We start from the raw sequence: 21,278 nt of genomic DNA, 5'->3' as shown, positions 1-21,278 counted from the left end.
TGTTTGCCTGTGATAATCAGGTTATAGGCTTTTGTTTTCCACTGCTTTTTTATTTTTATTTACCCCTATACAACTGAGTCAGCATCTGTTGGCTGTCATTGAGTGCACGCACCTGTCGCACAGTTCCAGGCTCGCGCTCCTGTGAGCGCATATGGAAGTGGCAGGTGGCGAGAACGTGCCCCTCTCGCGCCGCTCGGCCCTCTGAGCGCCACGGGCCACAGCAGGGCCAAACGTGCGCGCGGATAGGGCCCGCAAACCGCACATTTGATTATTTCTGATCATGTCAATTAAAATTTAATTTAACAACAACAACAAACACCTATAAAACGCCTAACAATAATAACATTATGTCGAACTTAATCTAACTTCGTCAGTTTAAGATAGGACAAAATGTATTTTCTTTCTTTCTTTCTTTCTTTCTTATTCAGATATGCTCCCACACACATTTTTCTGTCAGTCATGAGTCTGACGTGGCTAATTACCCCTCGCCTATAGAATTAAAGGTGATGTGTCAAGTGCTTGTTTATAAGCTGATAACACGGTGCCGCCGCCTCCTTTGAAACTTTGCCGCGTTGATGTCAGTGACTCGGTTTGTTTCCAGGGGAAACCACGACGCTGGGGGAATCCCTGAAAGGTAGGACTTGGTAAAAACTGCCTGCCTGCCAATAGCAGAGCGGGGGACGGTGCTTCCCGCTCCATCATCCGCCAGGGGAGCGTATTTAGGACCGGAGCTCCACTACAAGAAGGCAGAGCAAACGCGCACGGCACGGCTGCAAGCGCACCTGCAGGTATTTACTGAGATGTTGGTGTTTTAGCCGAGGGCATGGAAGCTGAAGACGCATCTGAGAGTCAGGACTGGAGATTCAGATGCATGGGTAAGCAATTTATAAAAAAATATCTCACTATAACTATAGGAAATGTGTACCAGTACTGCTACTACTAACTACCTACTATGCATAGGCTACTACTACTTCTATCAGTGCTACTACTAATTAGAATAATCTGCAGTATGCTAGACTTATTTTTATATCAATGGAGTAATCCAATAATAGTCTGCTATTGGGAATTGAGCAAGCATTTGAAAGTGTGGATTCAGTTTCTTGGGCTGTAGGCTACAGCACGTCAGAAACATGTTTCTCAGGATGATGAACGTCACCATGAGTAAATTGTTGTGTTTTTTGAAGGCCAGGAAAATATGAGGAGACTGCTGAGATGTGTTGTAGGACAGAGGAGCCACTACCCCTTCAAGGTAAGAAGTGAAAAGAAATGATTAATAGCCTACAAATTAACAAATTTACAAAAAAAATAAATAAAATAAAAATCAAAAAGCCTGCAATAAAGATGTGTTTTCATCCAAACAGAAACAAGGTCAGCTATAGAATTAATTTTACTGGAACAAGATGCTTACTTCCTAACTGTGCGGAGCTGGTGGTGACAGTGTGGCAGTGCACTGATGCAGGCTGTGGTATGTGATTGACAGCTGTCAGCTACACTCCTCACTGCTGCTGTCCACTGGCACATCAAAAAACATATCAACACTGGTATAAAATTACAAGATGTAGGCCTATTGATTGTCCAGCTGAATGAAAGTGAATTCTGCACCCAGTCACACCTTGCACCTTGATAATATCTCAGTTAAACAGTCAAATCCTCACCAATACATTTGCATGAAGGCCTTTTGAGTTGTGACTGGCTGGGAGGCAGTGTAATGTTTGCTGATGTTACATTTGCCAGCTCACACTGCTCTGCTACCTGAACAGTTGTCTTGGACTCCATCTGAGGGCTTGATGCTACTCCACTAATCAGATCGCAGAGGTGAGCTCTCTGCACCATCATGGCCTTACATCCATGCACTTTGGAAAAATGTTATCACGCGCATAAACATGCATGTGATGTGCATGGTTTGGTTTGGTTTCATTTGGTATTGCCACTTTAAATCCATGGAATACAAAGTTTCTGAATGCCCTCTAAAATGGGTGTTTATGAGAGGGAGGGTGATGTTAAAGTGGGCCTTTTATGAGGCGAGCATTGTATGTATAATTTCAACAATTTATCATACCCTAAAATAGAACAATTTAGAAAATTATAGTGATATTACAAAGGCTAACCCTGCTCTCCTCTTGGGTGGTTGGAAGGCAGTGTCTTGTTAGCTGGTTGATTTGTGTTTGCCAGCTTACCTGCTGCTGCCCTCCAACTGCCCATGTAAATCCACACAAACAACTGGAACCTTTAAATTCAGCTAAGCCAATCTAAGTTGGGTTGGATTTTCAGATCTTCTATAGTAGGTTAGATAAAAGAGCCCTTTTAATCACAAGTATTCATGTTTTGTATTAATGTAAAAAAAAAAAAAAAAAAAAAAAAAGTCAAAGCATTCCAGAAAAACGGAGACATAATACAAAATTAGGACTTGTATATGCTCTCATGTCATGTTTCATGGTAATCCTGTGTCATGATGAGGCAGTGCTGTGTTAGCTGGCTGTTCAAACCTCAGCAGCTCCACACACACTTCCATATCAAGGCATATGATCTGACTTCACACTATCCAATAAGACACATTTACATTTACATTGTAAGTCACCTGCCAGTTAACAAAGTGACTGTGAGCACTCCTCTCTCCTTGACCACACATGAAATATCTGAAGCAAAACACTTTGAGCTCTAAGCACTCAGATGCAATTCATATTTGAAAAACATTTTTATTATCGAGTGGTTGTTCATCAGTTGTTGAGCTCCAAACGGGCTCAAGAGACGTGCTTTACCTCAAGAGGCTCACCTTGCCCAGGTGTCAGAAGAAAAGGACAATTTAATGTAGACAGTAAAGATGGTAAGCAGAGCTGGTTGAGCCAAACAACTATTTGTAAAATCAAATGCGTGGAGTTTGATGGCTTAACAATCCTCCAGTTGCACCAGTGGTCATTGTGTTTAATGTCCATTATGATAGTCACTATTCCCTTCCATAATATTATGCAGACAAATGACAAATAGCACACTGATTGATTTTGCCCGTCCTCCATCACTTCCACCTGGGATAAAGCCGGTGTTATCCTGCATACTGCAGAGAGTGAGACATCACCCCAGCACATTCACACTCACAGTTTGTTCCTCGCTATAAAGCAAATAAGAGACTGGAGATGTGTCCCGTGTCTGTCACCTAGCCCGTCAGAGCTCCACCCTTTTCTTCAGGATGATCTCGCGCACCAGCGCCGTGGCCTCCTTCCGCACGCTCTCCATGGGATCCTCGGCTCTCCAGAACCGAATCACCTTCCCCTCCGGATTCACCAGAAACTTCCAGAAGTTCCACTTGGGAATTTTCTGTACCGAATCTGAAAATAGCACAATGCCACATATTTATTAAGAATGTGTCCAACTGAAAAAACTGAGGCAGAGACAGTCTGTTGATGCTCTACTTTTTTTTTTTTTTTTTTTTCATTTAGTCCTCATGAGCTACACCCAAAACTTCCAGTCGCCAACTCTGATTGGCTGAGTGGCATTGCTTAAAATACACAAAACAGGCACACCAAACCACTCTACAGTTAATTTAGACTCCAAGGTCAAGTGCTCATTGAAAATAATCTCTCATACAGGAATATTTTGCAGTTTCCTGTATGAGTGCCACCTTTTGTGATGTTTTATCTGCTATTTTGGTTTTATCTGTTCCAGGTGTTTATCAGTGATGACCTTATAGGCCTATGTCTCTTCTCTTGTGTTTTAGATTTTCCTTTTTGTTATAAAGCACTTGGTACAAACTTGCTTTGTTTTTTTACGTGCTATAAATAAATGCAAACTTGACTGGTTTATGGCTTGTTGCCATGTGGGGAAAAAGAAAGAAAATAACACATTACTAGAAAAAGACTTCTTGAACATCCCTGGCTTAGTGAAGTTATGCAACTTCCCATTTTCTCCCTAAAGGACTGGGACATTTTCGCCCTTTACACAGGCCTCATTAACACTCCTTTCAATTTGTTTAAGTAGGCTACAGCCTAACTTGATTAACACAGAGACTTAACATTCAGTTCTAACCCAAACTACTATTTGGCTTTGGTTGGTCTTGACTGTTGTTTCTGCAGACAGTCCCAGCACTACTTGCACTTTTATTGCGACTGGAATAAAAAATGTTAGCATCCTAATTGTGGCCTTTTTTCCATTGTAGTCGACTATTACTGAAGATATCTATGTATCAGGCAGCATATAGGCCTGTAGATGGTTATTACAGCTTATAAATATATCACTTTTTGTGAGCTACGAAGGCAAACTGGAACTCTTGAGGGTAGCTCGACATAGTCCACAATAAAAGCTGCTAACTTGTAAGCTAAAGCTTTAATTTCTGAAGCTTCTTTTCAAGTCTTGCCATTACTGCCGAGTGCCGACCTGTGAGGAATTTGAAGGCTGGGTCGGCTTCAGAGCCCATTATTTTTATTTTGCTGAAGAAGGGGAAGGTGGTGCCATAGGTGGACTTGGCAAAGGCCTCTATCTCTCGGCTGGTCCCGGTCTCGGTGTCCCCGAACTGGCCGCAGGGGAAAGCCAGGACGTTGAAGTGAGAGGTGCCCAGCTCCCGGTGGAGCTCCTGCAGCGAGCGGTAGTTGAGCTCCGTGTGCTCGCTGTGACTCGCCACGTTTACAACCAAGGACGCCTGTGTGCGGGACAACATCCTCTGTATAGTTTGTTTTCAACAGGCAAAATTGAAATGCATGATGTGTAATGAAACCTGCCTTAACCCACTTTGCTAGACCTTTAGGGCAGTTTGGCAGCGCTAGATTTCTCTGACCCCAAAACTTGATGATGTGGACTTACTTTTCCTCGGAACTTCTCCAGGGCCACCGTCCTCCCCTTGGCATCTCTGACCTCGAAAGAGTAAAAGTCCTTCGGTTTGCTCGGCTTGAACAGCTGGGTCTGCAACAGGAACAAACACCCCACGCCGACTGTCATGCTTAACAGGACGGTCAGCTTCTTTGCTTTTGGGTTGGAGGTCTTGGTAGGGTAGCCCCCTAGAGCCTCCATCTTGGAGGGGGAAGAAGCGGACCTCGGCTCGGTTTGGGGCGGACCGGAGAAAGGTGGTGCGTCAAGTTAGGAGGAGAGAACCGGAGACACACCGGAAGCTGAGCGACGTCGCCTTCAAATAAAAAATAACCACGTTTCACCTTTTTGTGCTGGTGCAACAGAGAACAACAAAAAATATAACATAAAATGACATAATTACGTTGCATACGCTAAGAAAACTGCATTCCTTCACTGCAATGCAGCATTATAAAAACATAAAAAGACAAAATTTACGCCATAACATGACATTATTATATTCGAAGCCATAGACTACTGCGTATGATATTACAATATCGTTATAACATGCTTTTAATATACTGCTTAACCCTATCGTGGACTGGTATATACAAGGCTAAAAAGCACATTTTAGGGAATAAAACCTGTAATCATACCTTAATAGAATATAATATCGTTTGTAAACGCACTTAAACCGTCTGTATCGCATAAAATCCCAACAAATACGCAATAGGGTTTTATTTTGAAATCGGTGACCGGATGTTATTGTTTTAATTCTAAAAACTTGACATCGGCAGATATCGGATTTCACTGTAATGTCTTGGTGATGCAGGAGTAAGTTGAAATATAGCCGCAATTACATCTTTTCATTTATTTTGAGACTAAAATGCTTTTCTGTCTGGATGTTTTGTTCTGTTTCAGAGACAGTTCTCCTACAAACGCTTCAGGAGGCGGATCATGCAGAGGAGCAGCGCTGACACTCCTGTTGCAAGTACTCCTCTGACCGCTGGGTGGCAGTATGTGCCCAGGTGTGACTTTGACTCGGTCTGCCAGCGGCTGGCGTTAGATTCTCCACCGAGGGACTCAGCCTCATCAGCATCAGCTCAGGATGTCACTGAGGGAAAGCACCAAGGTATTCCCACCAACACAGGTAGATGAGTCGCACTCAGAGACGGCAATTCTGCGCAATTTAAAAAAAATATATATATTTTATTTTTATTGTTATTTTCAATGCAGCATTCATGCACAAACGTTTCACCTAAAGGCCTTCATCAGTGTGCAAGTTACACTTTGTCAGACAAACCAGCGTTTTTAATAAAGATATAGAAAACAGCTGCCAACCAATCATCAGTCAACAATCATGACACGGAATCAAGAGAGAACAATGCCATCAGACATGGGCGCAAATTTAGGGGGAGTCAAGGGGGGCAAGTCCCCCCCAATATTTATAAAAGATAAATTTGCCCCCCCCCCCCCCCCCCCCCCCCCCCCCCCCCTCAAAAAAATCATAAGATACAAACTCCTCACTAATACAGGTAATATAACAATACAGAGTGGCAAAACACTTGTAAAATCGTTCATAATTGTTTTCCAAAAAAGCCTTACACCCCTATGCTTGGACCATACCATTTTTACTTTGGCACCCCTCTTGACCCCCTGACCCTCTGTCTAAGGGAAATTTGCACTGCTGCCATCAGATGCCTCCTGTTTATTAAGAGGTGGCTTGTGAAACTAGCACACACTATTTAAAAGCTCATCTGAGTCTCTTGTCTTCATATTTAAAATATTCCCTAATCTTTTTTTTTTTTTTTTGTACAGATATCTGTAATTAGAGAGTACACTATTATTATTTTAGGTAACGTAAAGGAGTACAGTTACATTTGCTCTCTTTGCACTGAGAAACATAACATAACGCCATCACATGAAACAGAAAGGCTTTATCAGATGTCCTCTGTTACTACCCAACACTGAGTGTCGCATAACCCCTGCTGGTCCAAACTCCACACATTATCCCTTTGTCATCAACATATTATCTATCCTGTCAATGTTTGGTGACACTGGTAGGCCGTTGTCAGACATTAACAGCTGTGATGTGGCCTGGTTCCAGCAGAGACGGGGCTGGAGGTTGGAGGCGTGTTGCACAGCGGTGCTGTCACACCACCAGCTGCCCCATGTGCCATGACTGCCATGACTGCCAGAGACACTCCTGAAGCAGGGAATGTCCCAGAACAGGTTTGTAAAGCTCCTCCACTGCATTACAATAACTTGTAAATCTGCCACTATAGTTTTTTTTTCTTACCAGCCTTACAATATAAACAACCAGTGTAATGCAATGTAACCCTCTCTTCAGGCATTACATATTTCTTCAAACAAAAAAGGACAAGTAAGCAGCCATTGTACTTGACATATAAAATAATTTTTATTGGGTCTGATCCCAAATAGCAAACAGGCAGGCCTCATAGCACCCAGGTGTGCAATGCCTTTCAGCTAAAAATTCAAACAAGCTTGTTTATATGCACAGTACAATGGTGCCTAGAGACTCCACCTATTTCCTCTCTTGTATTACTCATTTCTTATCAGTTTGGTTATCAATAATTATGTGGAGGAGTATAGGAAAGTGAGAAGTAGCCTAAGATATTATCAAGGTTATTAAATTAGACAGGTGTAGTAAAGAAAGATCAGCTAATTTTATGGCCGAGCTGTCCAAGAGGTCAGAGAAATTTGTTTGACCCGACCAAAAACCTTTGGCACAAAATAAATCATTGTATCACCTCAGAAGCTTCATGATTATGTCATGACATTGTAAAGTGTTTCTAGTTTCTCAGGAAAAGATGGAGAAGTACAAATGAGCACTGTGATGGACATACAATATGCTTCTAAGTGGAGCTGTCAGTATCTGGATTTTACCTCCACATAAAATGTTTACCATATCAGTGTGCTATAGTTATTGTTTTTGATATCATATTCACAATGCCTTCCAGTGATGTTAATATTATATTATTATTATAACAAAAATATGAATATAATGGGGTGGCACATTATATTGATATATGGTATCCTTTCTGTTAGGTTGCTCAGGGTGAAACGAGGATTGCTCTAAGGTCATCAAAGGTAAATAAATAGCTTTTTTAGCTTTTTAATGGGAATTTAGGGAAGTTTGAAAACTCAAACTTCACAACTTTATGGCCAAGAGCTTGCACAGACTAGAAACATCTGAACCGGCCATGTGTTAGAAACGCTAATGCCAACTGCTGATGAGATGACAGTGTTAGACATATTTATTCATTTAATTTATTTGGAAACTGCATAAAAGCTCTCAGCTGAAGGGAACATGTCTTGCAGGACTGGGTATGGACGGCTGCAGTACAAGGAAGTGGAAATGCACTAATGGCTGGTAAAGTATAAATGTTTTCTTTGTTTCTCCTCCAAACTGATTACATCTACACACACACACACACACACTCACACACACACACACACACACAAACACCCATGCATGCACACACACAGTCTCTGTCTCTCTCTCTCTTACTCCCTTTCACTTTCTCTCTTTCTTTCACATTCACACACACATTCAGAAGAAGAAAGAAAGAGCCTGAGAGACAGATTATTTGAAGTGGTGTTGCTGATTTTAGCACTATCTCTCTAAACACTGCCCATATGGTGACGGATATGATGTAAACATCAGTGTCTCACTGTCAATTATTCAGGGTATCTGAATGTCTTCAATTTGCAAAATAAAGATTTACTGAAGATTTTGGATGTGACCGCCTTTGCTTTTTTGTGTATGGGTAAATTTTCTGTGTTTATGTGTTTGCAACCTTACTGTATTTCAGGCACCGGGGATGAAATTGGTGGTTTTCTGCAGCCATTTGCTGCTCTGAACAAAGCTTCCATGGGTCCGCAGGGCAAGGCAGTGATGACCCTGGCTGCACCTTCACTGATGAATGACTACTGTAAGAATCATCCGGGATTTTATTACATCCCCTTTAGACTAGTGGAACTCACTATATTTCTGTTTCAGTCAATATAATCACTCCAAACTTCAGCAAGACTACCCACAAACTCCAATGGAAGAGTCCACATAGCACCTATAACATCTCTACGTTGGTCGCTTATATGATTTAGAATTGATTTCAGATTTTTACTGATTACTTTAAAAGCATGTTTTGGGTTGGCCTCTGATTATGTTACTGAATTGCTAAAACCTTATGAGCCTGAGTTCAGCCTGAGATCCTCCGGCAGACGTCTGTTGGTAGCTCCAAGGTCAAGGCTAAACACCAGAGGAGACTCAGGGCCCCATGACTCTGGAGTGACCTGCCAGGGGAGATCAGGCCTGCTACCTCTGTTGCTTCTTTTAAATCTCTTAAAAAATCAGTCTTTCAGAATTGCTTTCTCACAAATCCTTTTTTATTTAACTTGTTTTACTGCGTTTTAGCAATTCATGCCTCACTTGTCATCACTACTGGATCAGTTCTACTTATATTTATTACTTATCGGGTAATTTATCTTGTTTTTATGCCTTTCTAAAGCACTTTGTAACTTGTTTTTGAAAATAAAATTATTCTTATTCTTATTTTGATGCACAGTGAGCCAAGTAATGACACGTACACAGTGTACTTTTTAGGCCCTCAAACGTGATCTTTAGTTGAAACCAAAAATATTCACACATACAAATGTATCATTCAACTGATAACATTTCATTAGATGTCTGAAGGTGTGTGTTTGATTGTGTGTGTGTTTAACATACCACTGCATCGGCACCCACTTTGCATGTTTGCAGTCAAAGGTTTCCGGCAAACCAGGAAATTAATGACGGTTATTATAATCCTGGCCTGGTGGTGTTGGTGTGTGAGATGAGCTGCTGATAAAAGTCTAGTTTCAGGTCATGAAACTATTCACAAATTGTACGTCAGTGCAGCCTTTCTGAGGAGCTGAACAGATAAAGGGCTGCCTTCAAAGCCCTATAACCTGAAGGTTTTACATCAGTATTTACCTTTGATAACACAAGCATTTTAGACCTTCTGACGTCACATACACACAAACACACACCTTAGAGAGGAATTTTGACCTCACCTTTTTTTTTCACCTTTTGTGGGCTGTATCAAACATTCACAAGTCCAACTGGCCAGTTCTCCAATGCAAGCACTCAGTGAGGTTAAATGGCGCCACATAATATCAGTTTTCAACAGTAGCTATTGCCTGTGAAAGGTCTAAAGTTGCCCTCCCAGAAACCACAGGCATCCAGTGTTTTCAAAAATACATTAAAATAGTGCACATACAGCAAGACATAGCTGGTGTCATGTTAAGGTAAATGGCCAGTGACCACAGTCGTCTTATTTTTTCCATCTTCTCTTCTTTTACAGACACTAATCTGCTGGACTGCAGTTGTAATGGCATGGTTGCATTGGCGCTGGGATCTTCTGTCTACCTCTGGAATTCAGAAACTCTCTCTCTGGAGGGACGCTTGCACCCGAGTCCCGCACTGCTGACCCTGACACAACCAGGACGACCAGGCCGCCGGTCACAGGCCATCTCGTCTCTTCGCTGGAGCAGAGATGGCAGAGCGCTCAGTATCGGGACCAGGCAAGGGGAGATACAGGTAACGTAAGGATGCTTTTGAACTGAAACGGATGACAGCATGGGGTGGAAACTGATTTCCTGTTTCATTTGCACCTCAAATACCCGGTGTTAATTTGGGGGTCCAACAAACGGTTTACTGTGGTTTATTTGTATGAGAAATGTCTGTCTTTGACTCAGCTGTGGGATGTGGAGAGCAAGAGCAGCGTGAGATATTTGGCATCGCATCTGTCTGTGGTGGGGGCTCTTTCCTGGAAACAGCCTTTTCTCAGCAGGTACTGGTGTGTGTGTGTGTGTGTGTGTGTGTCTATGAGAGTGTAACTTGACTTTATGTCAGTTATGTAGAATTCTAAGTTTTTAAAAACACTTGAGTGCTCAGTTTGATGAAAAATACACAGTCCAGAGGATGAAAGCGAAAAAGAACTGATGAAAGATGTCCAAGGAGCTGCTTGTTCCCCTGTTTTTGTTATATTTTCAGATTAACACTCCAGTAAAGCAGGAATGGCACAGAAAGACTGGTTTTTGGCAATAGCTGCTGCTGAACCACATCAGAATCTTTATCAAATTTAATGGACATGTAGATGGAATATATGGGTATTGGCCTTATTTATGAAAAGAGTGATATACAGTTGCTACCATACATTGCTACCTACAAAGAATCTGTGATGTGCAGTATCTATGCTGCTTCATCATTGTGCTCCCCAACTTGACAGCGGTTCAGTTCTGGGACAGATCCATCACCATGACCCACGAGCTCCCACGCCTCTGGTGGGTGTGGCCCAGCAGCAAGGCGCGGTTTGCAGCCTGGAGTGGTCGCCGGGAGACGATTTGCTGGCCAGCGGCTCCGCAGACGGCATCCTCAGTGTATGGGATGGTGACATCACTGGGCTCACGAGGTCACGACAGCCAATCGTTACGATGAGACAGCCCAGCGCTGTTAAGGTCAGTGTTTGCTTCATGAGGGAACATGTTAAATGCTGATGGTGTGCATGCATCATTAATAAAGGGGGAGGTGTGTGACAAAAAGTGTGAGAACCGTCCTTTACTCACCACTTGTCTCTTACATGTTCATCTTACACATTACATCATTGTAGTTTGTCTTACATGTGCTCATTTTGAAATCATTTACCATCTCTATTGTAACACTATCACTTTCCAGGGTTTGTGTGTGTAAGCATAATGTTACGGTTCACATAGAGGCACATGAGTACGCCAAAGCAAACACACAGTCAAGAGATGCCTGCACGTTCAGCAGGGGATGACCTCTTTTGCCTCTTTGATTTTCGGAAAGATGCAACCACAAAACCAGAACTGCCTCGTCTGTTGTTCGCCTCTGTTTGGCTAATTTTAGTGTTGCTGACTAAAGCCTCTTTGCTTTGGGGGGCTGAGGAAGTTTGAAGAACGGCTGTTACCAAGAAGTTTAACCTGCAACTCTTCACCTTGCAGCATCCTCAAACAGCCAACCTGCTGACCGGTGTGTGTGTGTGCATGTGTATGTGTGTGCATATGTGTGTGTGTAGGCGATGGGTTGGTGTCCATGGCAGAGAAAGCTGATTGCTACAGGTGGAGGGTGGAGAGATGGAGAACTGAGAATTTGGGATTCGCAATCTGGGATTTGCATAAACTCCGCCCACACAAACTCACAGGTGCTGATGGTTGAAATGACCAGAAATCGTAATAAATGAACTAATTCCCTGTGCATGAACATGGGACTGACTTTTCATTTACACTGAATTAGGGTGTGGGGCTTGTTTTGTAATGACTCCTAATAAACCCGCGGCACTGACTCCATGGTGTAATGACTCAAACTGCAGATCTGCTCTCTGCGGTGGGCGGAAAAGAAGAGATGCCTGGTCACAGGTCATGGTCCCCCTCATCACCACATCACCTGCTGGGCCTGGAAATTCCCCAACGTCAGCCCAAGCTACCAGCTAGCAGGTTAGAGAAATTGGAATGTAAATTATTTGACGCGGCTTACATACAACCCTCGACATTTTCTTTGTGTCACAAAGGAAGTAAAAGTGAGAAACTGTTACATTCATGGCTCGAGCTCCCCTTATCCATTCATGGGCTGCACACGAGTCAATAAGCCACATGGATGAGAACTTCTGACATGTTAGATTATATTAAAGGTAGGTTATTCGAGAGCAAGTCATTTTCCAAGCATGTTTCCAGCATTTTTTAGTACTATTGAGTCCTAAAATATTCAAAGTACAGATGCTTTATAGATGTCAGTAAAGTAAAACAGATTAGAAAAATACAAATACCCCCTTTATAATATAACAGAATGAATGTGACCATTAATATAACAGATCATTGTTGAGCCTCTTGAGAGACGTTTTAACCTTTTTGTGCTGATTCATTCGTACCACGGGCATCCAGTCTAGCTGAAACTGTGGCTTGAACACATCAAAAAGTCTTTCAGAATCACCGCATCTCTCATGATACGTCACGGTTTCATGAGGTTTTATGAGCTCTCAGAGCAGGGAAGGCACAAGTCTTGATACAGAAACACTGCATCTCACAAACATTAGTACACCTAATTTATGACATTTTGTTTTGTTTTGTTTTGTTTCTTTAGGTTTGTCCCATTCATTAATTTATGTACGCACAAACTGGAGTGACTGGGATGGTGATTTTATTTGCTCATAGTTAAATTAACACAAATGTAGTTTTTGATTTCTTGACAAGGAGCCAAATGTTAGGCCAGCAGGACCGTCCAGATCCAGTGTGCTGTTTGCCAAAGCCAAGACATTTTAATTTTTTACATCCACCTGATACAGAGGATGTAGTGTATTGTCAGCTTTGTATCAGAAATAATACATATGTGATATATCATGTTGTTGGTTTTCAGGTCATTCACGTCGAGTCCTGCACTTGACCTTGAATCCTTGTGGCGCCCTGATCTTCTCTGCAGGAGCCGACCAGCGTGTGCACGTCTGGGCCATGTAGGCCTCCTCATCGAGACTCCATCATCTGTTCACAAGACCTTTAAAACTGATGGTAAACACTGTCACCATCAACTCAGACTGCAAAACCTTGGTCTGCTCTGTCGCCCCCCTCAAGATGTCTTGGATGTATGCACATTTCCTGTCCCCCGCTCTGCGTTAACCACATAGCTAGAATACCAGTAAGTTACATGATGCAATATGGTTTCAAAGTTATTTTTGCTTTCATATGTAAAGAAAAAGAAAGAAGAAACATATTCCCCTCAAAGCACACATTGTACTCGTCACAATTTGATGAATTATATTCCTATGACATTTTCAGATAAAATAGAACTGAAATAATTCACTGCATGTCAGTAGGAGCACTCATCAATCAAATATACAAGGGCAAGACATATGTAGCAGATCTTTATTATATACAGTATATGCACAAGTTATATATGCTTAAAAGGAAGAAATTTCATCTTTTTCATATATTTTCCCTTTTCACATATTTTAGCCCACACCCCATCTATAGAAAAGCTCCTGAATACAGACCTAAAAATTAAAGAAGACATGTGTCTCAAATGCATTCAGAGGGAGAAATCATCATTAAGGTCTTCATGTTCTCTTATCATGATGTTAATTTCCCAGGATATGCATTGTGCTTGTCAATAAAGCCGAGTGACATCCTGAAATACTGCTCAGCACATTAAAATCTCTGATAAGCAACTTAACATGATCAAATTCATTTAAAATGTTTAGACATGGCCACAAACACATGTCTTAGACTTCCCCTTGTCCCCCCCCTGCTCCACTCACAGCCACATCAAACATGTTAACATGAAGAAATATGCATTGATTGGCTGTGAATAGGAGCCTTGCAGAACGAGGTGGCAGAAACTTTGCACGGTGGTGAGACTAACCTCTGCTCTTCTGCACTGAGGGTGAGAAGACAAGGCGGCAGTAAACACTGTAAATTTAAGGTTTGATCAGTAATTTGTAAGCTGGATTTGTGTAGGCAGGTCTGTACTGACCGATTTGAACTTTGACCCTTAGTTATAATGCCCCCATCAGGTCAATCAGGGTAAATGCAATGCTATGGCAGCATCCTTATATGTTTTGACAAAAGCAAACCAGCGGTCTTTCCAGTCTCTCTTCACTTTTATATACACACTAAAGGTAGAAAGTGGCCCCTACCAAAGAGATGTATGTATAATCCATCTGTCCATCCATCTATTTTCTGCTGCTTATCTTGGGCCAGACTGCAATGGTAACAGGCTGAGGAAGGCACCCCAGACGTCCCACATCCACCAGCTCCTCCTAAGAGATCCCAAGGCGTTCCCGGGCCAGTCAGGACACACAACCCACCTGTCAGCGTGGAGGAACACTTCACAAACAGGCATCATCCCTCCAAGTTGCATCAAAATCACACCAGCGTCTCCAGATGAAAACAGAGGACACTGTTCAATTTGCGATCAGTGTGCAAAATGATGCCAACTGATGTCCGAATTTTTTTGCAGTGGTGTGCACAATGAGGCCATGCATGTTGCTGAGAAAGTGATTTTGAGCTCTGAATAAAGTTAAGTGTGAACCTTAAAATATGCCGTGAATAACAATCACTATTTCTGCACATATTTTTGTGCAAAAAAAATACATGTTTATTTGTACAAAAGTTCTTAAAGAGGTTTTTCAGGTTTAGTTTTCTTCTAAGCCAGCGTGTTTCAGTTTAGCACATGCCAACAAATACATTGCTAAGGCTGGGTTTTTTATGGTGTGGCTTCAAAATCCATGAGAATCTACCTTAACAAATAAAGTCATGCATCACAAAAAACCACAAAAAAAGTCAATATTAGTGAAAACGGTTCAAGTGAATCATTTTACACCAACATTCATTTTCACTTTCGACTGAAACGGGAGTGGGATCCTGAATATTTTACCTGAGCTGAAAAAAGATCATGTTTTTCATGAGGAAAAACAAGCTCTAAACTTATGCTGGCTTCAAGTTGGTGGACAAAGACAACCTGGAAGTGCCTGATACTTTGCCATTAACATTATGAATATGGGTTAAGTGCAGGTGAAATGTTGAAATGTGCTGTCTAACCTCTGGAGCTGCTCTGGGCCTAATTCATGAACTTACAGCACCTGAGAAAGGGCATGCACAAATTATAACCCCAATAACATCCCTGCTGTCGCCTGTGCTGTGGAAATTATACCAAATCTTCTTTATCTCATTTGACATACTGGATCACAGAGCATAATGGAAATGTATTTGCCGAATGAGATTTCCTGCAGTTCTAAAAATAACAGTTGCACTTGCAACTCATTGATCAGACCAGACCTGCAAGTCATGAGCTTGGCGCTTGTCCAGGCAGCTGTCCCTTTAAATGGTGGAGTGTTTTGGATGTATTTTTAGCTCCTAGTATAAAACCTGACCACCTTTTTGTTGGATTGTAGTAACTTCCTGCCTCCTAGTGCTGATCCAAGTTGATAAAGCAGGTCAGATATTTGGTGTCAAAAAAAAAAAACCTTCTGGACATTAAAGAGGAATACTCATGGAATTTCTTAAATAAATAAATAAATAAAAACTCCCGTGTTTAAGTGATGCAATGCAAAAGGATCGGTGATGCTTTTCCCACAGTAATGTTCATTTCCCTGGACACGCTCAAAGGACTGGACTGGAAGATAAGAAAGAAGGTAAGCAAAAGATTAGAAAGCGTGTATGATTACACTGTGCAGTCTCGGCTTGTGAATGACGTCTGAAATATATAAAAATATTTAATCAGTGAGTACGTTTACATGCACACCATATTCCGTTTGACAACATTGTAGGACAGGTGTGCGAGGCCACACCCACATCTCTCCACCTCGCGTCACCTCACAGAATTAGGCCGTATATAACAGACCGCCACCCGCCGCAGACGGAGGAGGAGAAGGCTGTGGTGCAGACTGCGGACGGAGATGGGACAGGTTTGCCTGCCACACGGAGCTGGGCAAACTCAAGACGATTTTGTAAGAGAGAGCAAAGGTTCACCTGTTTGAGAGGTGGAAGAAGAGATGAACAAGCAAATCCTACTTCCCCAGAGAGAATAAACACGGATTCTATGTTTGCCTGTGAGACGCAGATTCTGCGGCAGCTGGCTGTACTGGGTAACTGCTGGCAAATGATTAGCCTACTTGACTTCCTCAAGCTATGATCATGCATAATGTTATTGCATTTTAGACAAAAACCTGCAGAGTGTAATATAGATTCTGTCATGTCATGTCATGCGACTACACATCTGAGTGGTGATATGGTTGAATAGCCAATGAAAGAGCTGCAACTACCAAAACCATAGGACATGTCACAGTTTTTAAATATGTTTGTATTTATTGATTCATTCATTTATTCTGTCTTTCCTCAAAAGCTGCCGTATAAAGCATGGCTAACATGACTGACATGCAGTTTATCTTCTATGTTGATATGTGGTGCCTGCAGCTGCTTTGGAATGACAGACCAAAAACTGTAACACATTATTATTATTATTATTATTATTATTATTATTATTATTATTATCACAAAACATCTGAAGGCTCAAAGTGACTCCTAACTCCACTCCTAAAAACAATGGGACTGTCAGTCTTTGGGATGAGAGTATTATTGTTATTAATATTATTAGTAGTAGTAGTAGTAGTAGTAGTAGTAGTAGTAGTAGTATTGATGTTGTTGTTGATATTATTGTTGATATGGTCATTTCCTCTTGTATGAGCCAGACTGCAACCCCTCCACTCCCCCCACCCCCTGCCACCCCCAACACACAAACACACACCTGCCCATTATAACATTAATCTAGTCGCTCTCCCATGCACATTACATTACATATTTGTAACCCATGGCAACAGTGTTTGTCAGCAGCAGTGGACACTTATGGAGATGTGTAAAGCTGTCCAATGCTCCCAACAGTGCCTTGCAAATATCCTCATATTCTGCTGTTCAACGTTAGTTTCCTCTGGGAACTATTATAACCTGTAAGCCACCAGACCCTCCTTATTTAAACATGTCAGCAAGGTTTCTTCTGCCGCCATATCCCCTGTCAGCTGATCACAGTGTGTATAGTAGCCTAAATAAGAAAGGTCAGTCCAGCCCTTCCTGAAATTCTTTGTGCATATGGCCCCAGATGTGCATGTGACACCATACCAATACCAAAAAAGTAGATATAACTTTAGATTTCATCTAAATGAGGTCTAGGAGCACAGCAGTAGAGTCAGACAGGGAATGCAGCTGGATAAGTTGTTGGTAAGAGCAAAAGTAGGTGAAAAAAGGTATTCTCTACATTATAATTAAGCTGGTTAAAACTAATCTGTCTCTTGTCTGATTATTTTTTATGCCCTGACCCAGTGATGTGCCATGGATTAACAGTGGGTCAGATCATGTCACAGCACTTCCTTGTTCAGAGAGCTCTGTCCTGGCACCAGGCCCGGGAGTTTTGCCAGAGGCACTATGTAGACCTGGCTGTCCTGAGCACTGAAGAGCAATATTTCAGCCTCCTGAATGCTACTGCTGCTGAGAAAGTCAGCTTCTGGCTGGGTCTGCAGCGCCAGAGCACCTACAGCATCTGGAAGTGGGTGGATGGGCAAGAGCTGAGCTATGATCACTGGTACAGGGAAAATTATGAGGCCCGCTGTGCAAGTTTGGAGACGGTCCTGCAAAAAGACAAGCTGCTGGCTCGCTACTGTGTCGAGCCACACAGATCTGTCTGTCAGGGTGAGTGACGCCTCACTGGAGTTCACATGAAAAATGTTGACAAAAATACAGTCGGTGAAAATCATTGAAATTAAGAAGGTGGGAACGATGTGATACCAGAGAACAAAAAATATAAGGTGCTCTTCCTGGAGCACCAAGCTAGAAACGTGTTGCTTGCAGATATAGCAGCTGCATCACCAAACCACTTTTTTGTTTTTTTGGTTGTTTTTGTTCTCTAGCATCACAGTTCCCACCTTCTTAATTTTCATGCTTTATTGGGCCTTGGCTGCTCACCGCCGTTCACACTCTTCAGCTCAGCAGATCTGCTCATTTCCTTTCTGCTACAAGAAGTGTTTTACTGTTAAAGGGTGCAAATAAAGTCTGATAATTAACATAAAATGCTACTATTACAGGGTTCATTTAAAGTAGGACTTTAAATGACAGAATACAATGTTTAAAAGTCAGACAATGATTTTGAAGGCTGTTTTGATAGATATCATGTGCAATTCTATAGTGGCAATTTTTAAAGTTTCTGTATTTCTGGCAGCCAAACTGGAAGTCCTCAACACTTAAGCAACACTGCCTGTTAAAAGCTAATTTCATTTCCAAATGTACAATTTCCCTGTTAATTAACATTTCCTCCTTTTATAAACGAACCCGTTGGCTACTACTTAAAACATTACTGAACTGACATACACCCACACCATGACAACCTTTCTTGGGTAGCTCTGAACATAATTTGTGTATAGCCAGTTGTCCATTGGACCTCCATGATTGCATTGGGTGTGCTCAACATTTGTGATGCAACTGCAAACCCTGTAAAGCTCCACCATGACTCAGGGAATTTCAGTTTGATTTTTCAGGTCCAGTTTCTCCACAGGAAGTGACGGTGGACTCGGTGGGGACGGATCACGTCACTCTCACCTGGAATGTGTCTGCGTTTATGCAGATGACACCACACAGTTACACAGTGACAGCATGTACCACCATATGTGACACGTTCTTTTACCCCTACACGCCCGGCTCCACCTCCACCACTATCAGCATCTCCAACCTGACCTCAGGCACTGAGCTCTTCATTGGTGTTGCTGCGTCTGTTGTCCGGCCTGACAACATGACTGGTGAAAATGTCACCCATCAAAGTGGCTTTACAACTGTAAAAGTCAAGACAGGTGTGTACGATTGCAAGTTCAAGTTGTTTGGTTATTTTAAGCCTTTAAGCACTGGTGTCAATAGTAAAGTCTTCCAGTGGGTATGAAAACAGGACCAGGAAAGGAAGATGAAGAAGTTTCTGAAAATAAAACACAATTGGAAATGTAGAATATTCCAATAAGATGAATACAAATATAGCCTAATTCTAAGGGTTAGTTCTGTATGTTCTGTAAAATGTCTACTATCTGTTCCACCTAATTATTCACTGAAATACTCTACACGTCTCTCAATATGTAAAGAAAATAAAGCATCCGTTCAAAAATAAACTGAGGCAGCTGTTACTCATGAAACATTGTGATGAAACATGCTTTAACTATACCAGAGTAAAACCACAAATGCAACATAGACATTGGCAATAATAAGGAAAATATAGAGTAACACTTACATATACGTCTCTGACTTCTATGTACGCCAGTGCCACAGCTGCTTAAAGTGTATAACTTCCGTAATTAATGTAGGTAATTGGGATTGAGCCATTAACAACACACTGCTATGTACCAGGCAATAACTTGAATATCTGACACAACTCTTTTTCTACATCAAAGCGAGGGGATTTTATGTATTTTAGGTGTTCATTTATTGGTTAAGGTCAGGGTTAAGGTCAAGGTAAGGCATATGCTGGTTATGGTTAACGTTAGGGAAAGGCTATAGAGCATAGGTTGATTTAAAATCCCCTCGCTTTACTGGGAAAAAAGTATGTGTCTCCATGGGTCGCAGCACATGTGTTAAGATTTCTTCACTTTGACCTTGTGGGTTTCAGTCTGTCTGGTGTTGCTGCAGCTTTCTTATCTCTTCATCTTGTGTGTTTCACAAGCTGAGAGTGTGAAATTCTGTTTGAGAGTGAGCAGAGTGCGTGTTTATTTCCAAACTTGCCTCATTAAAACCACATTAACTGAAGCATCAAGTACATCAAGTGTTACTTTACCTTTACACGTCACATATACGTGTATCATCAGTTTGGAGGCCCAGATGCCTGAGTGTGCATGCCACCGCTAAACTGGTTGTCTAAGTTGAAACCCAAGCCGGCATGTGTTTGCCAACACAGGGTTTCTCAGTAACAGGAGGAATGCTAGCTGTCCTGGTTTTCCACCGAAAAGTTACTTTCACAGTTTTATGGCCTTGGATTACAAGATAACTGCCTGAAAGGACAAGTGCAGTAGGAAGCTGGGAATCACATTGTCTATCATTTCTCCACTGGCTGCATAAGACATACAGACTTAATGAATGAATATCATTTATTATTACTGGACTGTCATTTCCCCCAACACTGTGACACAGACTGAAAGCGTTTGTCATATTAATGGCCTCTTTTTGTGTGTGATGCATACTTCCCTTCCACCCCTGCAGCATTACCTGGTCCACAGTACAAAGTGAGAGTCACCCTGCTCAAGTTGTTCAAGCTTTTGTCTCTGGGTCCTCCACTTTGGGTTCTATATCGTATCCTCAAGAAAGGCAAGTCTTCTTTTCTAACTATTTTTACAGAGAGAGAAAGAGAGGTAGAATATAAGGCTAAGATGTACATATTTTTTTTGTTTTCTTTTCTTTTGACTTCTGAACTGCCAAAACAGGCTACAGTAAAAAAAAATAATAATAATAATAATAAAAAAATCCTTCATAGTAGGCAGTGGCAAACCCCTCCTCAAGGGAAAGTGAAGAATGGTGTTCAATTCACTTTCCCTTCCTTTCTGTTTTTCAGACGCTACTAAGCTGTCAAACCCTGAACCCTTCTCAGAAGACTTCTCTACTGAAGACACCATCGTTGAACTGATCCCCGAGGAGGAGGGTGGCAAATAGAACTTATTCGTACTTTAACGTTACAGGTGGTAATCCATTAATCCTCTTGTTTAAGCTCATTTATAATGTCATAATGTGTCAGTTACTGTGAACAGGAATGATGCCCAAGAGTTTTGATGTGTAACAGAGAGAGGAAGTTTTCTTAATTTCACAGAAAGGACCAGTAGAAACTACAGATGGAAATTCTTGAGTTAGAAGTGGATTTTGGGACGCTGGTCCAGTGATCAGCTTTACCTCTTAAGCAATGACAGCACACACACCAGAACAGT

At 41.8% G+C, this 21,278-nt stretch overlaps 3 protein-coding genes across 3 annotated transcripts; 2 read left to right on the top strand and 1 right to left on the bottom strand.

Annotated features, from left to right (window-relative positions):
* Window positions 1-2,608: 2,608 nt before the first annotated feature.
* On the bottom strand, window positions 2,609-5,020 carry gpx8 (glutathione peroxidase 8 (putative)). The gene is made up of 3 exons (XM_030060369.1): window positions 4,792-5,020; window positions 4,369-4,630; window positions 2,609-3,323 (listed from the first exon to the last, which is right to left on the bottom strand). Exons 1-3 carry the CDS (start codon window positions 4,996-4,998, stop codon window positions 3,160-3,162), a joined length of 633 nt encoding a protein of 210 aa, XP_029916229.1. The 5' UTR covers window positions 4,999-5,020; the 3' UTR covers window positions 2,609-3,159.
* A 579-nt stretch (window positions 5,021-5,599) lies between these two features.
* On the top strand, window positions 5,600-13,305 carry LOC115364980 (cell division cycle protein 20 homolog B-like). The gene is made up of 11 exons (XM_030059691.1): window positions 5,600-5,607; window positions 5,697-5,905; window positions 6,881-7,005; window positions 8,116-8,167; window positions 8,610-8,729; window positions 10,140-10,375; window positions 10,513-10,628; window positions 11,067-11,295; window positions 11,874-11,999; window positions 12,168-12,291; window positions 13,208-13,305. The coding sequence occupies exons 1-11, from the start codon at window positions 5,600-5,602 to the stop codon at window positions 13,303-13,305; spliced, it is 1,443 nt and encodes a 480-aa protein (XP_029915551.1).
* Window positions 13,306-16,239: 2,934 nt separating this feature from the next.
* On the top strand, window positions 16,240-21,009 carry LOC115364979 (uncharacterized). The gene is made up of 5 exons (XM_030059690.1): window positions 16,240-16,430; window positions 17,659-18,024; window positions 18,867-19,175; window positions 20,563-20,667; window positions 20,912-21,009. The coding sequence occupies exons 1-5, from the start codon at window positions 16,385-16,387 to the stop codon at window positions 21,007-21,009; spliced, it is 924 nt and encodes a 307-aa protein (XP_029915550.1). The 5' UTR covers window positions 16,240-16,384.
* Window positions 21,010-21,278: the final 269 nt, after the last annotated feature.

Source organism: Myripristis murdjan, chromosome 9 (genome assembly GCF_902150065.1).
Source record: "Myripristis murdjan chromosome 9, fMyrMur1.1, whole genome shotgun sequence".
NCBI lineage: Eukaryota > Metazoa > Chordata > Actinopteri > Holocentriformes > Holocentridae > Myripristis > Myripristis murdjan.
Note: the sequence above shows the minus strand (reverse complement) of the source record. Positions and strands in the feature narration are given on the sequence as shown.